This window comes from Culex quinquefasciatus, chromosome 2, assembly GCF_015732765.1.
Source record: "Culex quinquefasciatus strain JHB chromosome 2, VPISU_Cqui_1.0_pri_paternal, whole genome shotgun sequence".
Lineage (NCBI taxonomy): Eukaryota > Metazoa > Arthropoda > Insecta > Diptera > Culicidae > Culex > Culex quinquefasciatus.
Window position 1 is genome coordinate 160474718 of NC_051862.1, and position 27004 is coordinate 160501721.

At 35.1% G+C, this 27004-nt stretch overlaps 1 protein-coding gene and 1 long non-coding RNA gene across 2 annotated transcripts in view; one reads left to right on the forward strand and one right to left on the reverse strand.

The window, feature by feature from the left end:
- Positions 1–287: 287 nt before the first annotated feature.
- LOC6054187 overlaps positions 288–27004 on the reverse strand; it is a 42402-nt gene continuing 15685 nt past the window's right edge. Inside the window, exons 3-5 of the mRNA XM_038254061.1 lie at positions 19755–19840; positions 7905–8031; positions 288–1991 (exon numbers count right to left, since the gene is read on the reverse strand). Coding sequence (XP_038109989.1) covers positions 1750–1991; positions 7905–8031; positions 19755–19840 — 455 coding nt within the window. The 3' untranslated portion in view covers positions 288–1749. The remainder of the gene's footprint in view (positions 1992–7904; positions 8032–19754; positions 19841–27004) is intronic.
- On the forward strand, positions 5355–6334 carry LOC119766999. Its single transcript, XR_005277259.1, has 2 exons — positions 5355–5819; positions 6031–6334. It is a non-coding gene; the product is annotated as an uncharacterized LOC119766999 (long non-coding RNA).

Below are 27004 nucleotides of genomic sequence, written 5' to 3' on the forward strand. Positions count from 1 at the left end.
TTACGTCCAGCTTGGGGACTTTCGTCGCCAAAGCTAGACATTGTGTAAACATCGCGAAAGAGATGGAATTTCTGTTTACGGTTTGGGATTACTATAGTAAGTTGAGCTAAATATGGAAAAGTTTAAATCTGCTCACCTGGGGAATATTTATCTAAATCACCCTGATGAACCCCTTTTGACGACCTAATTGATCAACAAAGTGATCTATCATATGCGGTGAAGTTGCGGGGGTGTTTCGATAAGATAACATTTTCGGACTGTTTAAAGAAAAAGTAAAACTGATCGTGGTTGTTGTGCCTTTGAAAAAAGAGCGGATTTATTCTCTTCATAGCTTTCGCGGGCACTATTTTTGTGTTGTTAGTTGATGTTCACTAACGTACTTTGCAGTACACCTTTTTAAATTTTTTTTGTCGATTTTTTTACCTGTTATTGGAATATCTTCTAGGGCTGGACTCCCTTCGGATATTAATTACAGCGATATATTTTTTTAGACTTCCTTGCATTTTACTTAGGACTTAAAGCAAAAAAAAATGTTCTTGGGTTGGTTTTCTTTTTGCTTTAGCTTTGGTGACCTGACTGGTTATATCTCTTCATCTTCTTTTTCACTTTTATAGCATAATGATTTGCCATAGTGGAAATTTTTGACTTTCGTTTTACATGAATTGCTACGCATTCTGTTCTAGATTCACTAACCGTTATTTTTTATTTGTCAAACGTTACATTATATGTATTGCAGAGATAAGAAGTATGCATTCAATCTGCAGTAGTTATTAATGTGGTAAGAAAAAGTTGCAGTTTTAATAGAAACAAATGATTTCACACTATTGCTTGATGGTTGCTCAAGTGCAGATACGTTAAAAAATTGAACTGGTTTTTAGTAGTACGGTTAGAGATAACGATAGTTTTGATTTGTGTTTGTTAGTTTGACTTCACTATTAGCGTTAACACATTTCATTGAGGTGCATAGTTAAAAATTAGTAGTGTTGATTTTACGTTTTATTAAAATTGTTTTTTTTTTGTGGTTAAATATATGACTCTTACCGACAGAATTGTGTCGCTGGACAATAGTTAGCCTTGGAGATAACTATTGTCCACTGAGTCTGAGTAGATTAGGTATGTTGAATAATATATGTTTTTTTTGGGTTTATTATCTTAAATATTAAGGGGATTGAGTACTCATTTATTGATGATGATGTCTTATAACTAGTTTTAAGTTTTCCTAACGTTAGGATATTTCATTTGTGTATGTTTTCAACACTTGAAACATAGCTCATTGAAAGTACATGTACCGAACGAATCTCTTATGAACTAAATAATGTTACATATCCCATCGGGTTAACGTTGAAGGCATATGCGTGAATATAGTTACCGAATATGAGAATAAATCACGGGGACGTATTTGCGATTTATCTTCGATATATATATTCATATTGTGTATTGAATCTGTCGCAACGATTTTATGTAATGATTTATATTATTTTTAAAAGCATTTATTTTTGATTAGTTTTATACTATAGTGAAATTCTAAGAACATTCATTTAAGAACATTTCTCGATTTTTAGTTGATTTAACGTTTGCGTTTGGTTGATAAGAAGTATAGTCTAAAGCTAGTGTTACATTTGTTTTCAATATTTTTATTTTGCCACACTTAAAGTTGTGAATATCATTGTATGTCATATAAAAACCGATCTAATTTTTCGCTAGAAATGCTGCAACTATAATTCTTCACTACCGAAAGCGTACACAACCTTAATAGAGTATTTTACTAGTGTAGACCACGGCCAGCACCGAGGCGATGCCCGTGGCCAGAAGCATGGCGGGACTGCCGGGCCGGACCGTGACCGCGCCGTTGCACTCGTCGTCCTTGCAGATCGAGCAGTGGGCGATTTCGATGCCACGCTGGAGCTTCGCCTTGCCGAATGCGATCTGGCAGGGGTCCGTTTTGCCTCCGTCCAGCTGGCAGCCGCGGAACGTCATGGTGTCGCCGTTTTCTAGGAGTAAAAGCATTGTAAATTATCACATTTGATTTAATCAAAACCCATTTTAAAAAAAATCTTTTTTAGCAAACAAACAGAGGTCCATTTCGCAAAATTAAGAGGAAAAAAAAAATTCCGAAAATTTGTGATGTTTTCGAGACATGGTCTCTTCAGAAGTTTTTTTTGCAAATGGAAGGGACAACTGCCAACATGTTGGCTTGGTTGAAAATTAGGATGGTTGGCGATTGGAGTGTTTTATAAACCAAACCTTTCAGGATTTATTTTTTTATTTTTTATCTCTTCTAGAAACATGTTGGGTTCGTTCGCAATCTACACAGAAAAAAAAAATGTAAATTTACCCGACACTGAAACCATGCTTCCAACGTAAACATGCTCAATGTAAATTTGAAATTAAATTTAAAAAGTCGTTTTGCATTTAAATAGCCTTTATGTAAAATGAGATTAAACGTAATTCACGAATCTCATGTAAACGGAACTTTTGTCTCCAGAAAATCACAAATATGAAAATATGAAAAACATGTAAACACATTTCTGATGTAAAACATCTAAATGTAAACCTTAAAAACACTTATTTTTAAATTTGAAGATAATTTTGCGAATGACAGCTGAAGTGAACGGAGTTGTTATTTATGTTTTGCGCGCAGCAAAGTGAAGTTGTTTTCAATTGAGGTTTTCAGCATATTTTGTTCATGTAAGTGAATGTTTACATCCGAATGCAATGTTTGTTTACAAATTGACTTTTCGTTTAAGAATGGTTTACCGTTTTTGGTGATATGATGAACTTTCGCTTTTGTTGCCGAAACATTCAGTAGACGAGCAGGAATCGAGGAACCGGAGTCGCTGAAAAGTTAGGCGACTCTGCATTCGAAGGTGTAACAAACAGAACAGGTTCCGGACAACAGACATTGCACTTGGAGGGGCATCAACAATTGCAGAAAGGTGCAACTCTGCTCAGGTAAAACGTAAATTGCACTTTTGTTTTCAAAACTAGATGAAGTTCATAAAATTTAATTACCTTTGCTGTAGAAATTAAGCGGCCAAATCGGGACCAAACTGCCAGTAGACTAAGTGGCGCTGAGACGAATAAAAAGCTTCGGCAGTGGCTTTTCTACAATCCATTTGATTTGCCGGATCCGAAGTTTGGTATGCTCTCGGTTCAGGGAAGATCATTTTTCTTGGTCTGATATTTCTGGTTGAACTCTCTTTAGAAGTTTTTCGGTGACCGAAGCAAAAAAACGGACAAAACAACTATTTTTGCACCTGTCAAGTTTTTCTACTCGTTGACAGTTGAGAAGATACCCACTGAGAAATGTAACGCTCCGATCAGTCTGGTGGTAGAATAAAATCGAACTGACAAGGGCCGATCGGGGCGTTAAAATTCTCAGTGGGTAAGGATTTTTCACCACTTCAATGTTCAGCCGTGGAAACCATGACTTCTTCCATTTCTATTATGGGACATTCATAACTTCCGTCAGATCTGGTAAATATTTTTTATGAAATAAATGTAGGGAAAGGGCAACAATAGGGTCCTAAAGCCCTTGGTTATTTTCTAATATCTGAACTTTTTTTTATTAGGTCCTAAACTGCCGCTCTAATCAAGTCCGTCCCATATGTAAAAACAGCAAGCCGAGAAAAACGCAAGTCAAATTTGTCCCGCCCATAAGGTTACGTGTTAGAATTTCACGAAAAAGTTTATTTTCTACGGTTTTCTGGAACAAAGTACTAAATTTTATTGGGTTTTCTGATAGTTCACATGATTTCAAACCAAACTGCATCATTACCTCAAAATTGACGAAATTACATATGGGACGGACTTGCTTTGAGCGGCAGTAAAAGCAAAAGTTTCCTTGTTGCCGGGTCCGATAGTGTAGTGGTAAGCGTAGTTGCCTCGGTAGTTGCCTTTCCAGGGTTCGGTCCCAGTTGGCCCCGGTTGCATTGTTCAAGACGACATTTGTCTGATCACCCCTTCCGTCGGTTTAGCGTTAGCTCTGTCCAAGTGTGATTTCATCTCCCTGGGCAAAAGCCTGTCTCGGTAGAGTCGTTGGTCGGCAGTTGGACTCATAATCCAAAGGTCGTCAATTCAAATCCCGGGTTGGATGGAAGCTTAGGTGTAGAAAGAGGTTTGGATTGCCTCGCCGATTTGGGTATTCTAATAAAATCGGTGTGCCTTACAACTAATTTCCCATACAGTGAAAACTATTTGTGGTATAGTTCACTTATTAGTTTTTAGGCAACCTGATTTATTCGGGTAGGAATCTCGCAACAGAAAACGCCAAGGTAATGCTGTTGAGCCCATAATTTGATTTGAAGCTTATGTAAACATTGAGTGTATGATCTTTCAATGTACATAGGAGTTATCAATGTTTTCATTTTCTTATAGAACCTTATGTAAAAGAGAAAAGTCCAGATCTAGAGTTTTTTTTAAAGGTCTAATAAATAAAATTTTAGTGAGGTATAAATTTTAAAAAAATATTTATTAGACTTTTTCGATAGAAACTCCAGAGATATGCAACGAGAAAAGGTATGTTGAAAATCATTTCTAACTATTTTTTTTCTTCAAAATATCGAAAATAAAAAATCTATTTAAAACTTTTTACTTACGAACGAAAAGTCAATATGCCCAGAAAAATAAATGGGTGATATATTTTCAAGCATACACATATTTGAGCAATTGTTTTTACAATAGCGTTCCATCAATAGATATGTTGCTTTCAACAAATTGCAAAAAAAATGAATTCATGGTTACGAATACAATAAAAAGTTGTACATTGTATTTGTGTGTAGAATCGACCGTACAAAATTCGAAAAAAAATAATCATAGAAAATAATGTTTTTAATTGCTCTTCGATGTTAGGGAAATTTAATTTAAAATTGAGTTTAGATTGATACTTATTTATACAAATTAGGATTAAGCTTTTTTCGATGAGCACTATGATTTTTTTACAGGTAAAAACAATTAAAATTGATTTGAATTGTATTCGCTGTCTTTTTGAATAAAATTCAATACAAAAAAGATAATAAAATAGGAAAAACATGAAAACAGCGTCATTTTTTTAATTTGTGTTGAATTGTCTATTTAAAATATAGAAAGCAGATACTAGATTGAACATTTAATTAGATTCAAAAAAGAGGGAAGAAATTTCTTGACAGAACATATCTTCTTATGTGATCCGGTGAGGAACTTATCAGTATCGATATTCTAACATAATGCTCAACCATCCGACTGATCGGAGTGTTACATTTCTTACTTCTACTATTTTACTTTGCTTTGAACATCTCTATACCCAGTCAACTCAATCGGAATTCTGAAACGGAATTCAATTCGAATCGTTTACGTATTCCGTTTCAAACGCAACAACCGGTACGTACACGGAATCGGTTGTTGCGTTTGAAACGGAATATGTGAACGATTCGAATTGAATTCTGTTTATGAATTCCGTTTGAGTTGACTGGGCAATAGCGCCACCTGAACTCTCTGAGAAACGTAACGCAATCAGTTTGATCGTTGGATAAAATCGGGCTGATGGAAGCCGATCGAGGCGTTAAATTTCTCAGTGGGAATGTCAAGCAAAATAGTGTAAGCGAACCTGAACATTCTTTAAATTCACCACGAGAAATGTCACATCAAAGATGACGTTTCCCCAGATTTCAAAAGTGAGCATTGTTTATATAAAATCAAAACATATCGAGCAACATTCAAATTTAATTTTATTTATCAAATCGCTTATAAAAGTCGCTAAATTGCTCAATGAAATTAAGAATTGAGTTGCACAATACCCAGAATACAGGAACCTGTGAACAACTGCCATGGATATTTATGTGGTAAGTTATTTCCATAACATCTGAACCAACACGAGAAACTGTAGAAATCATTTAATGATTCAATCTTATGTTCAGTTGAAAATTCTGGCCTTATTTTACATAATGCTTTGACTTTTTCTTTCTTTTAAAATTGTCAGTCCCAAACGAACAGATTATCAATCAAATCAAATATAAATTTCTAATAAAAATTTCTTCTTGTTTGGTTTTTCAGAGCATAGACAGCGAACAGAACCAGCAGCTGTATTGCAGGGTGCGGGCGTGATGTAATGCAACGAGAAAAAGTGAATCACTTTGAATTAGAGCCTCTGATAATTGGCTATGGTCATTTGGGCATGATTAACCTCACGGAAACGACGGCCGTTAGTGATAACGTCGAGCAACATATTCGCCTGCAGTTGTATCAACCCAACGTTGTCGATCAGCATCAGCATATCAAACGCGCTGACGACCTGTGACTTCGCGTCAGCCGATGACAGCAAGGTTCTGGACTTTTTTCTTATGTCAACATCATTGGAGTAAGTGGATTAACTGAATGTTTATTTTGGTTCTTAAATCAGAAGAGGTTAACTGTTTTGTTTCATATTTGTACAATAGACCGAGCCACGTAGTCCAGTGGTAACGCTTCCGCCTCGTAAGCGGTAGATCGGGGTTCAAATCCCGGCTCGGACCAACACAACTGGTGATCTTTTCCCTTCTGGATTCTATTGCTTAGTAGAGGGAAGTTAGTGTACCGAAGACAACATATGGAATGTTTTAATATTATCCTAAACATGTTAACATTAGGTTGATTAATAAACTGTCACTGAATCTGCTTTGGAAATGCTGGCCCCGTTTCTCTTCATAGGTGTTCCCCTCAGGAACAGGGAATGATTTACTTTTATATTTTTACAATGCTCATTTTTATCAACCGAAAAGTTATATCTCAATATTAAGTAAGTTTATTTTTGTATTTTATTTAGGTTTTTTTCACATTCTACCTTTTTAACTTACTTTCTATAGTGATTTTAACACGTTTCATAATATAGCTTGATGCTTCTCTGTTGAATCTAGATTTTGATGTAATTTTTTAGCCTTTCTGCCTATGTTGAATGATTTACTTTTAATTCTTTGACGATCTCTTTTGAAATTTCAACAATCAAATTTGATCAAAAATAAACTAAAAGTAAATCATTAGCTGCAATGGCCAAAAAGCGATTGAAATTTACATCGGATTCTGGATTCAACGGATAAAAAAATTTTCCCCTTTGGTAAATTTACGTAAGTTTCATCGGAAATTTACACGATTATGAAGCCAAGTTTGTTCGGCAGATTTACGTTGGATGACATGTAAATTTAAAATGAAACTCATTTAAATTAGCATCATTAATGACGTGCACTTTTGGTACATCATAAACGATGTAAATTTACCGAATTATTTTTTTCTGTGTACGCCTTCTTCGACTAACTTTGTCAATAGCATCAGAGCAAACCTAGTTCAGTTTATTTTTCAGTTTCAGTAGGAACAAAAGTAACAGCCGTATTTTTCATTAAACTCGAGATAAATATCTATGTTTGAAAATGTAAATAATTATCAAGGGAAAAATCGAAAATTGTCGAACTAAATGTTTTTCCATGTAATTTTTCCACTGAATCTTAATCTGTCCTCAGAATTGAGCCAAAGAGTCAAAATATCGATTTTTGGTTATATTTTTGGTTTCTATGAAAATTAACAATTTACAATTCCGGAGCTTTTTAAAAAAAACAAAATAGTATTTTTTTGCTTTCTGGGTGTTTTTGACTCTTTTTAATTCTGGTTTAAATTATTAATAAGGTAGCAAACAAAATACTTTCAGATGCCTTGTTTGGTTTTGCACAAAAATGCTTCATTTTTAAAACATAGCATCTTGAAAATATGCTCAACATCACGTTAAAAAAGTTATAACTTTTCTAAAAAGGCTCAACACATTTTGATTGCTTAATGCCCTTTTTTATCTTAATCGGTTGTTTACTTCACTGAACTAAAGTCATTAAACTCTTTTATGCCTTAAATACCGTTTAAACACTCATCTAAATTATCCACCTTCCCAGCAATGGGTAGTTACTCACCATTGGTGGCCACGATTTTCTGGCAAACCATGGGCACCGTGATCTCCGCTCCGCCAAAGTACTCAATCCGGGTCAGGTCCGCGAGCCAATTGCCGGTAGTCGATGCCATCAAGCTGGGAGTGCACGTCTGCAAGGTAAAAACGGCCAAACATATTAGTATACGCTGTAGTTAGTATGTAGGTTCGCCAAGATCTAGATTTGTTGATATGCCATCATTATCGTACTGGAAAAAGGTGAACAAATTCGATCGAAACAGGTGTTCAATCATCGGGGAGCTGACGTGCCTGCCTGCCCGTGATGGGTGATTTCAACGCTCGTCAATTACTCAAACTAGGTATAGCGTGCCCGAGCGAACCGTGTACGAGCACGTGCGAATCAGCCCGGCAGTAGGCCCTAGACCCGTTTTGGGCCCGACAAAGTGTCAATAATGTTTCCCAACGCCAGACAGCCGGGCGTTCCGATGTGTGGTTGAACTGTTCATTCATTCCTGTCAATCAAACTCGGTGGCTGATTTTTTTGTTATTTATTAAAAGCAATGATTTCTAACAAATTTGCAACAATCACATTAAAAAAAGTTACACAAAATAAAAAATCACCGGAGAATTTTTCTCCGTGCTCAATTTGGCAGCGCGTATAGTTAAAATGATTGAAAACTCGTGCGGTTTTGCAATCAAACTTTGACGGCTCAGCGTGGCTCAGAGCACGTGATTTATGTTCCGACTGGAAGCGGGGTTTTTCGGGAAATTCCCTTCAGTTCGGCGGATGCACTCCCCCGGAGGAAGCGTGACTTTCAGCGGCGAACGTGAATGCACACAAAATGTAAATTCAGCGTTCGCGATTACCGACGTTGAACACCATAATTGAAAGTATGATAAATTGGCATTTGATGGAAGGTTGGTGACTAAAGGTACCAAAAGTTTTTGGATGTTTTAATGCTGTTTGGGACAGGAAATGTAAATTTGAGCAAAATTCTGATTCATAATTCGAATATACACGCCAACTGCTACTTTCTGAATAAAGATCTGAATGTTTTTTTTTTTTCTAAAACAAGCATGGCCGCCATATGTCCGACTTATCAGAGCCTTCGTGAACATCGGCAGTAGCATGAATTAGCATCTCGTCGTTGTCGTGATATTTTGTCACACGTGCATTTGGGCCAATCGAGCCTCCCTTTTTGACCTTCAAAGATCCCCACAATTTGATTTCAATCCTGAGATATTCAATAAAAACCAAGAAAACTCCGTGCATTTTTTTTCGCTCTTCTTGACACAACCTGAAAATTTCTGTAAGTGCGACAACTGGCCAAAGTGATTTCTTCAGGTCAGAACGCGTTTGACACACGTACATGCCTGAGTACCTTAAACATTTGTAATTATAACAAGGAAAATTCTACCAAACTCCAGGACAAGGCACAGAATTGTCATCCAAACAAAACGTATTTGTTATTGTTTACATTGCGTGCTCTAGTTTTTGTATATTCAAGGTCAAACATTGAAACGCATTTCGCACGATAACGTCTGTTAGCATTAGCTGTACTTCTGAAACAAATTTCAAATGTATAATATTTTATCTTGCAATCAATAACGTTCTGATAATAAAACGGTTTAAAGATAATTTTCATATTTTCACAAAAAAAAACTTAAACAAGAAATTTCATCTGATTATTATCAGCGAATTTTTTATTTTTTTTTTTTCATTTCCGGAGGAATTTGATTTTTTAGTTCAAAAAATAGGTAGAGGGAATATTATCTGAAATTTCGAATGAGAAATTGCACCCAAAATGACTTAACATTACAGTCAACACTGTGAAAATTAGTTGAATTTTGGAAGAACGGAAAATTTGTTGGTTGAATATTACCTCTTTTTGAGTAATATTACCTAAAATAATGTGTTGAAATCTGATATTCAACAAAAAAGCTAATGAAGTTCCTGACGTAAACTGACGTGAAATTACACTTTATTTGACACAAAATCTTGCACCAGGCCCCGATGTAATATAAACATCATGTTTTGTTTTGTTTAATTATTGTGTTTTGTTCAACGAATGCTTCATTTCTTATTTTTGTGGTTTTCGACTTTCACATAATCAGTGCACTTAACATTTTTTAGACTTATGTCGCTCCCTTATATTATAAATGGGCCAAAAATAAATAATTTAGAAGAAAAAGAAAAATGTTTTTCAAAAACTTTCATATTATTTTCTCAACAGAAGAATTTTTAGGATTCAAAACAGTAGTTTATGCAACAAGTTGCAAAAAGAGGATTTTTTCAGCACGAGTCGTTCATTTTCCCAACGAGGTTCATCGAGTTGGGTAAATATGACGAGTAATGAAAAAATCAAGTTTTGCAACGATTTCCTTACAACACTTTTTGCAATTCCGAAAAACACCATTTGAACAGAGTTATAGGACAAATATCCATGCATTGAGTCAATGAATCGCTTAAATCAAAAAAATGTTTAAAAGTGCAACTTTTCCTAACAAGTGCTGAAAAGTTTTGCTTTTCAGCATTTATTTCAGTGCTGAAAAGTAGAACTTTTCAGCATTTGTTTGGAAAAGGGTTACTATTCGATTCTGTTATTTTTGGTAAAGAAAAGTAGGCTGTTTCGTCGTTCGAGATCTAGAGAAAAAATTTTAGCGTCTCTTGATATTTTCAAAAATAGTTGCAAGAAAGCGTTAAAAATTTATTTTTTAAAATCTTTTTTTTTTTAATTTTTAACACTCATTTAAATTTGGTGTGAAATAAAAGTCCCCATTTTTGAACAGTCAAAATTATTATTATTCATAAAAAATACGTTTTTGGAATTCCGTCGTGTAACTCGACAGGATAGTAAGTAGTTACACGACGGAATTCCAAAAACGTATTTTTTATGAATAATAATAATTTTGACTGTTCAAAAATGGGGACTTTTATTTCACACCAAATTTAAATGAGTGTTAAAAATTAAAAAAAAAAGATTTTAAAAAATAAAATTTAAACGCTTTCTTGCAACTATTTTTGAAAATATCAAGAGACGCTAAAATTTTTTCTCTAGATCTTCATTTTTCCTTCACATGTTTTATGTGATGACAAATTATGTTACGTAACGCAAAATCTTCAAATAAGCACTCATGAAAATTTGCAAAAAGACCTTGTGTTACACGTTACCTAATAATAGAACGCTCCCATATTTTTTGATTTACAATGCAAAATTCTGGGTAGGAAGGGATTAAAAACCCATTAGGTGCCGTATGCCCCAAAAAACTTTCACCGAATAAAACCGTTGACATTTCACCACAGTTCAATACCATAAAAATCCTCAGGCCCATTTCTGATTCACCCTGAACATGATTCAATTTCATACTTTCTACCCTGAGTGATGGATTTCTCCATTTGCCACCACGAAACCTCCTCAATACCCAGACCCCCTGTAAATTCTTCTTCTGCTACACAGACAGCATTTCACAAAAGGGCACTTCCATGGCGTGTACTGTTCATGCTCACATGTTCCAATTTATTATACATTCATGCATTTGTACCCCCTTTCTCCCTCTCCTCTTCTCAGACCCCCCCCCCCCCTTCCGGATCACATTATTAAAAAGCATCTTCCTGGAAGAAACAACCCGTGCCGTGCCTCGTACCCTGAGAAAGAGTTATTTCTTGTGTAAGCCCCACAACGGCTTCATAGGAGTCCCCCATCCCCCGTTTTTTGGCGAGCAAGAAGGTGGAACCGGCAGCTGTCTTGCTCGTTGTAGGGTGCAGCCATGTTCGCGAAGCCGCGGTGTGTTCTTTCCTCTAATTCCTTTACGCCACCCCCCGGGTTGTTCCACCACGTGGCTCAGGTGTCGGGTGTTGAATTCGTTATAAACATGCCATTTCAATATCCCGCTGCTCGACGGTACATTTATCCTGCTTAATGGTTACGGTGATGCCGAACGACACGAGAACGGGGTGTGACGCAACTTTTGCCAGGGAGCAGATTAATTTAAGCTTTAGCGCTGCTGTTTTAAGTTTCGCAGCCAGTCAACGCTGGAAAGTGTAACCATGTCTTGCAAAGTGATATGAAACGCTGCCATTATTTATTACAGCAATGTGGGTGCAAAAATAGATGGCCCATGTGGAATTACTGTGTTGCCGTTTCCTTAGTATTCACACGTTAGGTGATTAAATTTATGACTGCTTAATTCGGAAAAGTTTTTCAATTTATAAGGAGTTGTGTGTGTCACGAAACGTTGATAGGTTTGAGTTGTTATTAAAATCATTTCAATGGCTTAAAATATGAGAATATGTTTTTTTTCTGAATGTTATACAAAAACCAGCTTTTTAGATGGTTGCAAATCCGTAAACTTTTTGAAAATTTAGTTTTAACTGAGTTTTTGAATAGTATTAAAACATAGTTTTAGCAAGAATTCATTTTTTTACTATGGATTTTTATGAATAAATATCATATTTAATTAAAAAAAAAATCAACATTGGCATGGATACAAATATATTCAACAATCAGAATTGAACTACAAATTACTGCTGAAAGCTTCAAGAAAAATACTTGAGCAATTCCATATCAAATAGGGAACCGGTTGTACCTGACCCTCTCCGATTTCAATGAAACTTTGTACACATCCTTATCCTACATTTATGCAAGCCAGTTTCACTCGATAATGACATTTGGGAAGGGCGTGAATGTTTTTAATATTTTTGTAATTCGGAATTTAAATATAGCTGTATCCCGAAGCCGTTGCATCGTTCAAAAAGTGGTCAAAGACAAACTTTTGGGAAATTTGACGGGCTTTCCGAAAAAAATACACTGAAAGAAAATAACACGCCACTTCTGAGCAATTCTCTACGAAATCGGTATTTTTTCTTCAATTTTAATTTTTGTATTTTTTATCCGACTGAAACTTTTTTGGTGCCTTCGGTATGCCCAAAGAAGCCATTTTGCATCATTATTTTGTCCATATAATTTTCCATACAAATTTCGCAGCTGTCCATACAAAAATGATGTATGAAAATTCAAAAATCTGTATCTTTTGAAGGAATTTTTTGATCGATTTGGCGTCTTCGGCAAAGTTGTAGGTATGGATACGGACTACACTGGAAAAAAATGATACACGGTAAAAAAAATTTGGTGATTTTTTTATTTAACTTTTTATCACTGAAATTGGATTTGCAAAAAAACACTATTTTTATTTTTAGATATGTTTAAGAGGACATAAAATGCCGACTTTTCAGAAATTTCCAGGTTGTGCAAAAAATTATTGACCGAGTTGTTAATTTTTTAATCAATACTTATTTTTTAAAAAAATCGAAATATTAGTCGCAAAATTTTTTCAACTTCATTTTTCGATGTAAAATCAAATTTGCAATCAAAAAGTACATTAGTAAAATTTTGATAAAGTGCACCGTTTTCAAGTTAAATCCACTAATGGTCCGATTTTCAATGTTAATATATGAAACATTCGGCATAATATTGAATGTTTAGCCCTTTTAAAATGTTAATCTTGATTTAAAAATTTTGAAAATATTGTTTTCGAAAAGATCGGAAAATTTCACGAATGTTTCATATATTAACATTGAAAATCGGACCATTAGTTGCTTAGATATCGACATTAAAAAATGGTGGGCTGTTTGGGTGAGACTTAGAAAACATCAATTTTTCTGTTTTTTTAACCTTTGCATGGCAATATTTCAGCAACTAAAGGTCGTATCAACAAAGTCCGAAGAAGCAAAATATAGAGAATTTTCTCAGCTTTTCAAAAATATTTTTTCTAAAAGTGTGCAAACATGTGCACTAATTTAAAAAAATAAAAAACTGCGACTATTTTCAAAAAAGTCACCTAAATATGGATTTAACTTGAAAACGGTGCACTTTATCAAAATTATATTAAAGTACTTTTTGATTGCAAATTTGATTTTACATCGAAAAATGAAGTTGAAAATTTTTTGCGACCAATATTTCGATTTTTTGAAAAAATCAGTATTGATTAAAAAATTCACAACTCGGTCAATAATTTTTTGCACAACCTGGAAATTTCTGAAAAGTTGGCATTTTATGTCCTCTAAAACATATCTAAAAATAAAAAAAAAAATTAAAATAGTGTTTTTTTTTTGCAAATCAAGTATCATTTTTTTCAGTGTAGTCCATATCCATACCTACAACTTTGCCGAAGACACCAAATCGATCAAAAAATTCCTTCAAAAGATACAGATTTTTGAATTTTCATACATCATTTTTGTATGGACAGCTGCGAAATTTGTATGGAAAATTATATGGACAAAATAATGATGCAAAATGGCTTCTTTGGGCACTCCGAAGGCACCAAAAAAGTTTCAGTCGGATTAAAAATATAAAAAAAATCGAATGACCGAAATCCTAGAGAACTGCTCTTCTGTGAGATTTTTTGATTTTTGGGTTAAAAAGTCAAATTTGATGGTGAGACCACATTTTTTCCGTTTAATTTTTTTGTGAAAATAGCCCCTTTAAAAAAGACAGTTTCAGTAAAAGATTTTTGTATTTTTCTAGGTGAGTTGCTCCATCCTGCATTTTTCGTGGGTCTATTTGTAACATCTTAGGCTATTTTTACAAAAATTTTGAACGAAAAAAAATCGTGGACTCACCTTCAAATTTGACTTTTAAACTTTAAAATCAAAAAATCTCATAAAAGTGGAGTGTTTTTTTTCTTTTAGTGTATTTTTTTTTTTCGGAACGCCCGTCAAATTGCCTACAAGTTTGTGTTTCACCAATTTTTGATACGATGCAACGGCTTCGAGATACAGCAATATTTCAATTACGAAATACAAAAATATTTAAAACCCTTACGCCCTTCTCAAATGTCATTATCGAGTGGAACTGGCTCCAAATACACAAAAATGGCTTATATAAGCGTAGGATAACATGTCTACAAAGTTTCATTGAAATCGGAGAGGTTCAAGAAAAAAGTATCTAAAATATTTCTGTTTTGGGCTGGAATTGCTCTTTTAGAATTAGCGTTGAAAATTTTTCCCTGGAAAGTTTGTTCTAGAAAACACGACGTGAAAGCAATGCTCTCAAGAATGAATATTTTAAAATATATTCTATCTGACATGACAGTCGAAAAGTATTACGTATCGATACAAGTTGTGAAAAGTTGAAATTTTCAGCACTCAATTGAATTTTTTTATGATAAACCCTCTGTTCATACAGTAATTCAGCAGATTTAAAATCGAAAGTACTCCGATTTGGCTGAGATTGGAAATGGAAGTTCCTTGCCCAAACAGTTCACCATTATTTTGAAACTTGGTGAACTAAAATTGGTCTAGCCGTTCCTGAGATATGATTATTTTAAATGTTTTTTGTTTTGTGAAAATCGTTAAAAACAATTTTTTTTGAACCACTAATTTTCAGTTTAAGCAGTTTTGCAAAATTTATGCTATGTTAATATCTTGAAACACAACCATTACTGAATTTTTCTCGATTTTTTTACATTGAAAATGTTGAAACAAAAAGCTCTTGTAGTAAATATGCAGAAAGTTGCAAGAAGAAGATTTTTTCAGCACGCATTGAGTTGTATAAATACGACGGGAGCTGAAAACATCTTTGACACATTCTCCGGCAATGTACACCTTAAGATGAAATTTTGAAAAGCGTGTATGAGCTATTTGGATATTTTTCCTCGATTCTAGACTACTTGAAGCTTCAAAAATCATGGTTTTCATTAATTGAATATCATTTTGTACAAGTTGGTTAGGTTATGCATCAATTCGTGATAAAATCATCGTTTTAAAACATTTTTCTAAAAACTCCTGGTTTTTAGCGAAATAAAATCCAAAAAATATTCTTTTGATTGAATTTTGTAGGTTTTTAGTTGTACTAAATGGAAATGTCATGGGTTTGCAGTTTATTTTAAGTAAAGTATTTTTTCAAACTAGTGTAAGTTTACCATTTTATTGCGTTGCAACGTCACGAAAAAGGGACATTTGTTTATGTCAACAAAAAACTAAACATTTAATCATTTTGATATTTCGGATGCTCTTTGTACTTGGAAAGAGCTTTCAAATGCAATCTAGAGCGACTTAAGGTGAAATCGGATCAAAATATATTTGGGCTTCTTCTTCTTATTCTTCTTCTTCATAATCATCATCAAAATCATCAATCATTTGCAGTACGTTTGTGTTGGTAAAACCGTCACACACACCATCACTATCCTGGCAATGTTTACAAACTAAGATCAAACACAATTCTGTTTGTTTTGTTTGATGATAAATGTAAACATTTCCCAAAAGATGAATTCATCCAGTAGTGTTCTTCCAAAAATTCAATTGAACAATTTAAGTGTTAAGAAGATATTGGCTCACATTTTAAAATGGCGGATGAATAAAAATAAAATAAATATATTATTCACGCTAAAGCACTGCCTTGGCGTTCTCGATTGCGAGATTCCTACTCGAAACTAGTTGTCTCCACCGAGACAGGACCCAGGGAGACGACTAAACCTGGGCTGAGCTAACGACCTAACCTCTAGGTTAGACCGGGGCAACATTTACTTCCCCGTCCGACGGAAGGCGTGATCAGGAAAATCTCGTCTCGAAAAATGCCACCGGGATCTCAGGGATCGAACCCAGGCCGACTAGGTGAGAGGCAACCACGCTTACCCCTATACCCGGTCTCGGATAATACGCGTAAAAAACCACACCGAAAAATACTGTTTTGGTCCTATTCGATCCGTATTGGGGTCTCATGAGTCTCTGTTCAAAATCATAAATTTTACGAAAGTACTTCAAAAAATGCAAAAAAATACGATTTTTTTTACTTGCGGCCGGAAGATTGCGAAAGGATTATTTTTGTAAGAAAACCCGTCATGGTATAACACTTTTTTAAAGTTTTGTACATTATGTTGATTTTATTTCACCATTTTTAACAGTGTTAATTTAAAACATTGCAAGCTGCAAGAAACACTTTTTGATTTCCAAGTTTTCATGAAACATTTTTTTGAACACAACAATTTTTGCTTAAATATTTTGATCGAAGAAATTTTGTTGGTTATCAATCTCCTTGAGAGTATAATTAGTTTTCGTTTAATGCCGGTGGCACCATTTAGCGCAGGAGACGAAGTAGGCGTTCACGTTTGTGGGTCACGTTGCGGGTCTCGAGCCGGAAGCTGCATCTGCGACGTCCTGCGATGGGTCGCCGTCCGTCGGAACGCAGGCCAGAAGATCCGCTTGCGACTCCCAAAGCCGGTGACACCTTGTAGAACAAATTGGCCATTTGAGCGGAGGGGAAAAAGGCATTCTCGCTTGCGAGATTCAGGCTGGGAGGAATAAAAAGTACCGTAAAAACAAATCACTTCGATTATGATTTCAACCTACCTGATAAGCTCCTCTTTGGAATTCTAGGGGTTTGTTGTTCTCCACGCAAATTGATCCGGTTGATAAGCTGTTTCGCGATTTTTTCTAACCATCATGCAAAAAAACAGCTCGACGTTGCTTGTTTACACGAGGCATTTTGAAGAATTGAACGACAGGATCTAAACGTCAAACCACTAGAGCCAGCCAAGTATTTGGATTGTGAGGGTATGACAGAATTTTATCTCATAAATAAAGTAAATGCGGGAGGGGAATTTCCACGGAATTTCGCATGATAATTTTAAAGGAAATTTATAACTTGTCATTTTCTCAACAAATAAGGTTGGGTTATTTGTATCCAACATTAAAAACAGATAAAGTAACAAAAATCTAATGTGTTGTAAACTTTTTGTTCCGTTTTGGAGAGTAAAAATCGTCACACCTTATTTAATTGAAATCAATGCTGCGCGGTGTCAACGGCAGCAGCAGCTGCCGCTGCTCTGTATTCGATGTAATATTTGAAAAGGTCATAAAAATCTCTTCATAAAATGTTTTTGTCATAAAACCACACTTTTTTCTTTGGAAAAACATTTATACAAATAGTAAACCTTATAAAATTTATTAAAATAAATTATGAACACGCAAAACATTAAATATATCACCAAAAAAGCCTGTTTTGCGCTTGCGCAGATTCGTCCTTTTCAAAAGTACATGACCAAATCATCAATACTCACACCATGATATGCTTTTGTGTCTGTACACTGTTGTATACCAAGACAGTTTTGATTGGAAAAGTTCGACGGCAATAAATATTGGCCAGTTTAGAGAAGAAAATCGCATTTTTTCGAGCCAAAACTGTAATTAGTGCAAAGATGTCATGAACAAGTGAGGTCTTATGCAACATGTAGTTCAGCCGTGGGATAATTAAGCCGATATTAAGTGATAAATAACAGTGGTAAATATGTGCGAAGAAGAGTGCTGAAAACGATGAAGAAGAAAACATCGATGCTCAAATTTTGTGATCTGTGATCTGTAGGAAGTTTACAGGAAAATTAGGCCAAATAGCGCTACAAAAGTTAGTGGAAATGATAAATAGTACCACTATTATGCTGGAGATGAAATTTGGAGAAGGTAGGTGCAGTAATACTGGAACAAAGTTCAATTTTCTGGTAGCGAGTGACGATCAACGGGAATGGTTAAGGAAGCAACACAAATCATTGATAAAAATTAAGGGCAAATAACGGCAGCCTTTTCGGCCATTTTTTTGATACCTAAGAATTTCACCTTAATTGGTTGTCTAGATCCAAAGTTACAACAGGTTTAAGTTTGCGTTGCAACGTCACGAAATTTTAAATCATATTGGTCACATGGCAAAAAAGGTGTATGCGTAGTTGGTTGTTGAAGATAAAAGAGTACTAAATATTATATATTTGTTATGTTACTGCAACATAAAGCACTTTCCGAGCATATTTACAGAAGAATTGTACATGGGTCATTCACAAATTCCGTCATTTAAGTTTGATGCAACTCGAAAAAAAGTATTTTATGGAACTTGTTGAACAAATCAAAATAGACCGATGTTCACAAGGGGGAAAAATTCTAAAACTTTCAAAAAAGTAATCAAGTGGTTACTGGATGGCCCCTTTATGATAAACTGATTTACGTGAGGGTTCATTCGAATACAACACAATGATTTTTTTTATCCCACACCCTTATGTAAGTCAAATTACAGTGAAATTCATTAAACAATAAAAATCACGTGATTCGATTGTTTTTTTTTCACAAACTTTTGTCACTCTGTTGTTGGACGTACCCTTACTTAAATAAGTTGTATGCAACGTTTTGTTGTTCACAATTAAAAATGTTATGTTACGCAGTTAAACAGTTATATTATTTCCTCAAATTTAATTTAAAAAGCACAAAAGTCAACAAAATAAGTTACGTTGTTTGCAGATCACCCCTTAGGGGCCATGAACAAACGATATGGACACTTTATTTATAAATTCAAAATAAGCCCTCCTGAAAACTTGAAGCTCCTCACCTCCCTTCTAAAACTTCCACGTGTTTTGTAAGTTGCCCAAAACCATTAAAATATTAAGTTATTTTTTTTAGGTGCCGTTTGAAAATACTTGAACAGTTAAATCTTTTTAAAAACTTGGAAAATATTCACGAGTGTGACAGTTGATTTGACAAGAATTAAATCATTTTACTGTTATTGTTGGATTTATTTCATAAATAGAAATGCATGACAGACACATAATTATTGTTAGATTTTTCCTAGCAAAGATCCATAGTTTAATGAATCTTGCGAAAGGTACCCAGTTATTTTGCTAAGTTATTTTAGTTAGATGTGTTGGTTTTAGTTACTTTTTTCAAATTAATTTATTTGCAAGTTGTTAAGCAAAATCTTTACAAGTTAGAGCGATCGCCCCATTACGTTCGAAGACTAATTCGACTGCAACTAGTGGCAATATTTCAACCAGTAGGTTTGGTACGCAGACAAATGACCAAGCAATTTAACATTCTCGGCAAACGGAACGGCAGGACACTTACCTCGGGGACGATGCCGGAGTTCTTCTTGATCTTGGTGCACTCCTCATTGCTGGTCGAATCACAGTTGTAGCACTTGACGCAATGACCTGCAATGATGGTGGTCGGAAAATGTGTGTGCACACAGAAAATGGAAAATGGAAAGAGAATTAATTTTAAACCAGTTTTTCAGATTTATCACGTCGCTACAATCTAGCACAAGCGGTTTTGGGGGGGGGGGGGAGGGAAAGGATTCCACAGAATAAGGTACTGCTGCTTGGGCGCGGGGTCGGGTCCAGGGGGGAAAATGGGAATGTTGGTTTTAGTGCCCACGTGTTGGTTTTGAAAGTACCCTGGGGAGGGCACGGCAACAGCAAGACAGGTACAAAGAAAGTTTTCTTTCGTTACTGCAACATAAAGCACTATCGGGGGACCGTATCGAAAGAGAGAGAAACGGTTTTTTATTGCTTGTTGTATTTTGTCTACGTGGTGCACCATACTTGGTAATTCCCCTTGATATTGGGTGATTCTCAACGCAAACTGCAGATAAAGACCGTTTCTATTTCGTTATTTGATCAAAAGTTTGTGTGCACTCCACAACACGACTTTTTAGAAGCAGTTTTAAGGAAAAAACAGTAGCTTACGATTTTTTTGCAGACAATAAATAGGCCGAGAACAAGCAACCGAGAGTTTCATTTAACTTTTTCTTATACAATTTAATATAAATTAAATAAATTTTTACAATTATAATAATGACAAGAATGATGAAACAATTTCCAGAAAACTCCTTCCGCCATATCAAAATAAATAGTAAAATTTTACTTTTTTTTCGTAAGAACTACTCTGATAGAGCTGCCACGTAAGCATTAAACGCGACACGAACCCGCCAAGCTCCTGAACACTCAATTCCGTTGATTACGAGTCGTTAACGGTTTGATCACGAAGGTCAACCTGAGGAAGTAACCCCACCCTGGAGCAAAACTTGTGGCTAAATGAGGGAAACCCCACCCACTTCCACACTTTGCACCGTTGTGGAAACAAGAAGTCCTTGTTCAAGCTTGTGCAACACCCCGAGTCCTGAATCCTGGGAACATTCCCGGGGGCTAAATTGCGCACAAGGTGGTCGCTGTGTGTGTGTGTGTTTGCAATTCATTACCGACTTCTCCTACAACTATTTAATATGCAAATAATGTAAATCACGCGAAAAATACCTTTCCCAGGTGATGGTTGTGTGCTTGTAATGCCCATAAATATACGGTGCTTGGACGCAATGGCAGAAGCCACACACACACACATACCGAACATTCTGGGCACACATCCAGCGACGTTGAAATAGCTCGTGCTTTATTTTAGTGTAAATCGTAAATTTCACATTACTGCGCAAAACGGTGCGCGTTTACGTGACGTGGGTGAAGATATAAAGGATTTTCTCGGCTGGGGTACCCGAACCGGACAACCTCGCACCTCTCTCGGGCAGGTCATTCGTCATTAAGGTGGGTACGTTGTAGCTTCTTGCCTTGCCCGGCGAGGCATTTGTAAGGGAATTTTCGCTTGGAAAAAATACTTTCTAGGAATTTTAATTATGTTGTACAGCATTGTTCCTTATAACATGTTTTTCCTTCATATGGTGAATGCTGTTTATTTTATTTGATTGTTTTTTATCATGTAATTCTATTTTTACACGGTGTGAATTTTAGAACAAACGAATGATAAAAAAATCGGTATGTCTGTATGGTCTGTATGGTATGTATGGTAAAGAAGGGCTCTTTCCCGATGTTTTGCGGGGTATACCGAAATATTTCGTCGGGGGGCCTAGAGCAACTTTTTTTTGAAGATTATTTTTCGATTTCTCATGTTGATGTTGATGCACTCATGTTGATATCACTCAAACTTCTTATGAATATGCCTTGGGGACTCTAACCAACTATATTTGACTAATATTCGACCTCCACCAAAAAATATAATCGAACCAAATTTACCAGATTTCTAGCTTGTAGTCAAAAGGAAGACACACGTGGTCCGTACTAGCAATATGGTGGCCAACAGCTATAAAGTCAACTTCGTCGTCTAGCTTTCTTTGAAATTACCCCAAAATTCAAGCTGAAAACCCCGATACGATCGAAAATAAACCTTTGCTTTGTACAATTTGTCATGAAAATACAGCAACACATTGCCCTGATACGAATTTGAGCATCAAACAATGTAAAACATGAGATATTTAATAAATAAGTTGTTTATTACCCAATAGGTTCCGAAAATTATAAGCAGAGATATACCAAATTTCCTGAAATAAATAGTGCCTTTTTCCAAAATTTCTTTATTTAATTACGTTTCACATGATGGGCACTGAATACTGAGTTCTGTAATGAATGCTATAGAATTATTTTCATGAATTTCGTCAAAACTTGTAATAAATAATTTTTATGTTTCAATAAAATATTATCATTATAAAAAAAAAATCTTAGCAGGCAGTGCCCATCATGTGAAAGGTAATTAAATTAAGAAATTTTTGAGAAAGGCACTATTTATTTCTGGAAATAGGGCATATCTCTGCTTATATTGAACCAAAACTAATTATTTTGTTTATGGAACATGTTCAGAAATCTGTGTTCTACAATGTGATTGATTCTAAAATGTTTTAAAATGGAATAGTGTGATGTGGCAGAGGAATGAAAAAATATTTTTTGGAACCTATTGGGTAATAAACATGTTTTTTTTGTGCTCAAATTCGTATCAGGGCAATGTGTTGCTGTAGTTTCATGACAAATTATACAAAGAAAAGATTTACTTTCGGTCGTATCGGGGTTTCCAGCTTGGATTTTGGGGAAATTTCAAAGAAAGCTAGAAATCTGGTAAATTTAGCTCGATTTTTTTATTGGAGGTCAAATATAGTTGGTTAGAGTCCCCAAGGCATATTCATAAGACATTTGAGTACTATCAATATGAATGCACCGATTTTCTGTGATTTTTTTGAACAAATATCCCATGAAATCGAAAAATAATCTTCAAAAAAAAATTGCTTTCGACCCCCGACGAAATATTTCGCTGAACCCCGCAAAATGTCGGGAAAGAACCCTTTTTTCACGGTGCCAAATATCAGACACACCTACTGATTTTTTTATCTTTGAGGTCTCGAAAAAATACACCGTGTTTAGAATCAGAATTTAGAATTTACAAAAGCTGAAGATAAAAAAACGCTACATACCTAAAATGACCTAGATTTTATTTTTGTTCAACAAGTTTTACTTCTTTCGTAGTATACGGTAAAAATTACACTCAACACCCGGTGGTTGGTCACTTTTTCGGTTGACACTTTTTTAGTTTGTTGTTGATTGGTCAAAGTCAAACTAAAAAGTGACGAACTGTCACTTTTTACACGGTTCTCAGCTTACGCACACTATCAAAACAAACGTTTGTTAGTGTGTGTGAACTCCGTGTAATAGGGGTGTCAAACTAAAACGAGAACCCTTTCGTTTGACAACAGTTGGTGGCAAACCATCAGAGTTTGAGTGTACCAAATTGTGGCTGTGGTTCTTTTTTTTTACGTTGCACAACTGATTTTCGGTAAAATTTGGTTCATTTTGACAGACGGTTAATCGATCTTTCTCAAATATTTTTTTCAGTAAAAAAAATTGTGATGCAGATGCTGCTCAATTTGAAATTAGAAAAAAAGCTGCCTTTATTTTCTCTAATGAATTCATTTTCCAAAGTGTCTTCAACATGAACTCTACCAGCTACCATATATATTATTCATCGAATTTGGTAAAATTTTACCTATTTTGCATTTTCTCAATTATAAAAAAAAATAAATGAGCAACTATGTTTGACTTCGGCAATTATGAATTTATGATTGCTTATGTTTTAAAATTTAAATTGAGAAACAATTCGGACTCAGTCTTTTGCTAAATCATCATAAAAAATTGATTCATTTTGGCATTCAAGCTTTATAACATAAGTACATAGATTAATTGAAAATTGGTTGCCCAAGCAAAAAAAAATAGATAGATAGATTTGTATGGCGAGATTCTTGATTATGATTTTTATTTAGAATCGAATTTACTTTCAATAAATTTATTTCATGTACTAAATTGCAGTAAACTAAACAATTCAATCAATTAAGAATTTCCTGATCATCTCGAAATTGAATAAAAATTCCATTATACAGCAAATAAACACAGTAAAATTCTTTGTGTAAATTTGGATGAAACATTGGAAATTGGAAGGTTTTTAATATTGCATTCACACATTTTTTGATGCAAATTTACACATTTCATCTGACATAAAAAATGTACTCATTCCCAGATGTAATATAACCATGATTTGTTTACTATAAATGTTTGTCATGCTGAACACATAATTTTAAAAGATATCTTTTATGCAGTTTGATAAGGCCCTTGTCAATTTTATTTCAAGTTGTAAACATTTTTTCGTAAAATCGCATTAACTGGTGATGGTTGCAAGCAAACCCCTCTGCATATACATATTTTTTTGTAATTGACTGCTCTACAACTTTTTAGAACAGAAATAAAATTAAATGAAAATAAAAATGTTCTTAACGAAATGAAACCCTTCTGGATTGTTGCAAATTTTAAAAGAACATTAAATTTGCTATAAAACGACATGTTCCAAAATTTATTACAGTCGAGTTACTACAAATACTTTTTTTTCGCATTCAGAGCACGCCATCATTTTTTATGTTTTTGATTTTTTTGAAAAATACGTCTTTTTCAAATGTTTAAAAATGAAGAGGTCTTACCACCCCTCCGTCACGAGTTATCGAAACATGGAGCTCGGATTCGTGATCAGGGACAAAAATCACCCTTCAGGATAAAGAATCACGAAATTCGTGAGGTGTAGGGGCAACTGCTGTGTGAGTTGACGGAGAATTATCCATTTGCAATAGAAAACATGGAAACTTGGATTGGATCAGAGAAGGTGACAATTTTGGAACAAGAATTTATATTAGTTTACATTATATTGTCTTAAAAACCGCCATCAGAGGTGACATTGGGCTTGGGGGTGAAATTGGGTCATACAAAAATGCCGAAACTTGTATGACCCATTCTCACCCTCCAGACCCAATATCGCCCTGATGACGATATTTAAAAAATAATATTTTGCAAATCTATATATATAAAAAATTTCGACGGTTTTGTTTGAACGCGAATCAATTCAACACGGAACGTCGGATTGAGGTGCTCTTTGTTGCGTTGGGTTCGTATAAGTCCAAGGAAGGTTGTTACGTCAAAAAGTTACAACTTTGGCCACTCTGGAACCGATTCCGGAAAAACTGCAGATTGTATGGGAAAAGTTACGTAAAATCAAATTTTGATCACAGGAGGCTGAATAAGCAAAAAAGTTAAAAACGTCAACAAACGAAAATTGACAGAATGAAGTTTGTCGGGTAAGGCTTGTAAATAATATAAAAATTGATATATTGAAAATAAAAACTTATTGCATACATTTTTTGCTTATCACTCCCATTACTCACTCGCCATTTCATCACGTGAATTTAATATTTTAAATTCGAAGCCACTTGTTATCACTTTAGATAGTATAATCCAAAACCCCCATCCACTTATCTTCGCCGTCACACCACCTTCGTTTGCCCTTGGCTTGTGATGTCATCAATTTCTCATCAACATGGACTTTTTTCATCATATCTTCTAGACAACCACCCAATGTCTTTCAAAACAGCTGCGGCCTCCCACTTGGTTAGGTTTTCCGCGACGAAGACGACCCCGCGATGTTTGTCTTTTTTTACCAAATCCCACCTTCTTCCTTCCTGAATATACATGTGGCAAGAGTTTTAAAGGTTGTTTTTCATGGCCACTTTCGGTTGTTGTAGTTCCGCGGAGGGGTTATTTCCTTTTCCTTCCCCCTCGCGGAAACGATATGCAAATTAATATCATCAGCCATCAGTTACGGAACGAACGAATTAGGGGGGGGGCAGGACAAGGGTCACAAGTCAACTCGCACGCCGCACAAACAAGAAGGTGAGCCTTGGCAAGGGCGCAATTTTTTACGATTATTTCCAGACGTGATCTCATCTGGATTATATCAAGAAAAGGAAACTGCTTCGCTCGGGGAGCAAGTACAGTGAAAAAGTTTTAGTTTGAAAAAAAAAAACACAGAAAAACATAAAATAAGAGACGAAAGCCAGACCAGTGATGGTCCTGAAACCATTCATCCTTTGGGACCACGCGCCCACTTCAAAATGCAACGTGAAAGCTCCAAAGCTGAGTGCGATATTCCGGATGAAAAATTTCCTGGATGCGCTGCGAAGAGCGGTGATGGTGAGCTTGAAAGTTCAAACTTTTGTTATGAACTGTTGTTTTTTTTATGCATTTCTAACAAGACAAAAGAAACCCAAGGCTGCAAAATCTTAATTTCAAATATTCAGCCGAATGCGAAAAAGAATCATAAATTGCATTAGATATCATTAATGTCGTGATATTGCAGATCGGTGAATTTTCGGAAATATTATTCTGTCTTTTACTATCTGTATTCTAAATTTTTTTCTTGAGGATTTGTGATATTCCCTTAACACTGGAACGCCCAACGCATGTCCAACTTACACGGACGCCCAAGCCTCCCAAAAAAGGTGGAACGGTAACTTCAACTCGCTGGTTCTCGGGCATAACTCAACTAATCAGGACGATTCTTGTTTCCAGTGATTTGTAAGAATGTCTAGATGATCCTTAAAATTTTGCAGAACTTGATTTGAACAAATCTGTAATTTCTGCAACCGAAAACATCGTTCCACCTTTTTTAAAACGACTGCCTTCGCGGAATTTTTGGCGATTTTTTTTACACTCGAAAAAAAAGTTGGAACGATGTTTTTGATCGCAAAAATTACAGAATTGATCAAATTAAGTTCTGCAAAGATCTAGAATTATCTAGACATCCTTACAAATCACTGGAAAGAAGAGTCATCTTGATTGGTTGAGTAATGCCCGAGAACCATTGAGTTGAATTTACCGTTCCAACTTTTTTGGAGCCTTGGGCGTTGGAATGTTAAAAATAAGGAAAAAATGTATTCGCTGCATCATTTAATGCTTTGGCCTTAAATTTTGTTTTGATTGTTGCAATACAGATGTAAAATCCATCAAAATGAGCATTATATAAAAAAAGACATTTAAAAATGATCCAAATTAAACTCCATAACAAAGCTTGTGATTAAGTTCAATTTTTCGCATTCCTCTCAAAAACGTTCATATTTATTGGAATTCCTCTCAAAAACGATCATATTTATTGGAATAAATATTTTGAGG